Source organism: Salvelinus sp. IW2-2015, unplaced genomic scaffold, assembly GCF_002910315.2.
Source record: "Salvelinus sp. IW2-2015 unplaced genomic scaffold, ASM291031v2 Un_scaffold3211, whole genome shotgun sequence".
NCBI lineage: Eukaryota > Metazoa > Chordata > Actinopteri > Salmoniformes > Salmonidae > Salvelinus > Salvelinus sp. IW2-2015.
This window is the reverse complement of record NW_019944498.1, coordinates 96,045-98,552: the sequence shown is the minus strand read 5'-3', so window position 1 is coordinate 98,552 and position 2,508 is coordinate 96,045. Positions and strand designations below refer to the sequence as shown.

Here is a 2,508-nt window from a genome sequence, read left to right as displayed (position 1 = left end):
AGGTAGAAGCCACAGAGAGAGGTAGAGACACAGAGAGAGAGAGAGGTAGAGACAGAGAGAGAGAGAGAGGTAGAGACACAGAGAGAGAGAGAGAAGGTAGAGACACACAGAGAGAGAGAGAGAGAGGTAGAGACACAGAGAGAGAGAGAGGTAGAGAACACAGAGAGAGAGAGGTAGAGACACACAGAGAGGTAGAGACACACAGGTAGAGAGAAGCGAGAGGTAGATGTGAGAAGGAGCCGTAGTTACAGCAAGCAGCAGGCCTACCATCTACTGGATCAGAGCTGTGTGTTGCCATGGTGCATCAGCCTCAAATGATAGCCTGTACTCTCCTCCTACAACATGACACACACGACTCAGCTGAAGGCCATTTGGATCCAGCATTACAGAGGTGGTGGTGACGTCTCTCTATCTGACCACGCTCTCTCTGAGAGAGATGCATAAGAACGWGAATAATATGATTCTTCTGGAGCCTAATTGTCTWGCCAGGGGCTTGTGAAGATGCACAACTAACCACGGTCAACCAAGACAGACTATTTCATAATTTCCCCAATATGAGCGACATTCATAGTGGCTTGATGGTTGGTTAGGTAAACACATAGACTACACACAGATAGWCTCCCATAMTGTAACAGTAGACYTACTGTCTTATTGTAWACAAYTCTGTACTGTATTATACGTTTCCTCTCTCTTACCTTTGCGAATGAGGTCTTCTACGTCCTGGTCGAAGTCCAGTCGGTGGCATTTGCTCCACAGTCCCATGTTGGTRGAGTTGTAYTGCCTGCTACAYTCGTCCGCGGCGGACATAGCGAACAGCTGCCTTCTGTTCCGGGCTAGGAGCAGCTTGTCCTCCCAGCGGTCCAGTCTGGAGCGGCTAGCCCGCAGAGGGAGGCTGTTGTTGGGGATGTAGATAAAGCCTGGGTTCTTACGGCTGGAGAAGCTCCGACAGCGCTCACGATACCTCCGCGCGTCAGTCTCGTACCAGTGGTCGGAACAGATTGCCACTGCTAGCATTCCTAGGGCGCACAGAGAGAGGGACAGGCCGGCGTAGAGCAGTAACTTCCCAGCAGCCATGCTCGGTTTCTCTGCTTTTCTCAGAGCCGCCGCATCAGCACCCCCAGCCTATGGACAGCTCCTCTGCTCTCCTCGCTCTGTCGGTCTGTCGCTTTGTCAGTCAGCACAGCGCTGCTACGGCTACAACCCACCTCCAACGAATCAGACTTACATCTCCCTTGGCGCCGATATTAAGACCATCATCGAGGTTACAACCATGCAAATGGAATTTAATAAGGCTAAGTTGCAAATCATAAAATTCGTTGAATCTACCGAATTTAAGGAAGGTCCTTGCTGTAAAAATAAGTGTTTCGTTCGTTCTTTCCTGCGTACGGAGAGAGTGAGATAGAGAGGTAGCGGAGCGAGCTCTGCAGCTGTTCGGATGCTGCCTCGACGAGTAAAAAGATGCGTATCTCATTCCCCGGGTCTCAGCAACCCTCCATCTGCTGCGATTTAGGCGGAATGGGACGAGACAGGAACACACGTCCACGCAGAACACAGAGTTTTCAAAAGTGTTTCAGTTGGAGTCGAACCCTACAAAAAACCAGAGGAACAAGGAATATTATAACGTGAACAATTGCGTGACCCCTCTTTAGCATGAGCTAGGATGTTTACAAGAGCATGCCATTTGCTCTTGTAGGCTATTTTGTAACTGGCCACGCTACAATGTAATCTCCCCCAAATTAAACGTTGTGCTGCTGCTGGGTGTTCAGTGATTGTCGTGCAAATGTGCACATTTAAAAGGTCTGTTTTGTTGTCAGTCAAAAAATCCCTTGGCATGCAGTCACCCCACCCTGCCATCCCATCTGGACTAAAAGGCTGGCGATACATGAATGTAGAGCCGCCAAATTATCTTAATTTTCACTCGGCCTAAATAATAGGGACATGACCTCATCTAGGACACACAATGTAACATCACGCATTGTCAAATTATTCAATAAAACCGCACGCTGTCTGTCGTCAAAGGGAACGTCCTAAGATATTTAAGAATACGTTGCTCATTACCATAATATATGTACATAAGGTAATTCTACATGAATATCCAAATGACCATGACAATCAATTAATGCGGTTGAATACGTCTCTATTTCCATCAGGCTCAACTCAAATAGCTAGCTACATCACATCAGTGTGTGACTAGAGGGGTTGGACGCGCATCAACTCACCGCCCAGAACGATGCGACTTTCGCGTAGCTTTATGTTCCAATGGGATTATTTCAACGCTACGTTCCAAATGTCTTCAAACGTTCAGTAACGCGAACAGGCTAAAGTTTCGCCTTCAAATATTAATTGCACGGAGAGACTCTGATCCCTTGCTGCACTAGGCGACATTGACAGGCGCCAGGAAGCGTTGCGTAAAGATGTTATTTGACGCGGCAGATGTCGCCGCGGGATTATTCCTCAGAGGGATATATATGTAGGCTAAAACAGTATGCGTTATCGTTACTGTCGAGT

At 47.9% G+C, this 2,508-nt stretch overlaps 1 protein-coding gene across 1 annotated transcript; it reads right to left on the bottom strand.

Annotated features, from left to right (window-relative positions):
- Positions 1–695: 695 nt before the first annotated feature.
- Positions 696–2,305, bottom strand: LOC112075511 (transmembrane protein 178B; the record flags this gene model as incomplete). Its single annotated transcript, XM_024142503.2, has 2 exons — positions 2,220–2,305; positions 696–1,587 (listed from the first exon to the last, which is right to left on the bottom strand). A coding segment is annotated over exon 2 (379 nt), but the record flags the coding sequence as incomplete, so codon positions are not given.
- Positions 2,306–2,508: the final 203 nt, after the last annotated feature.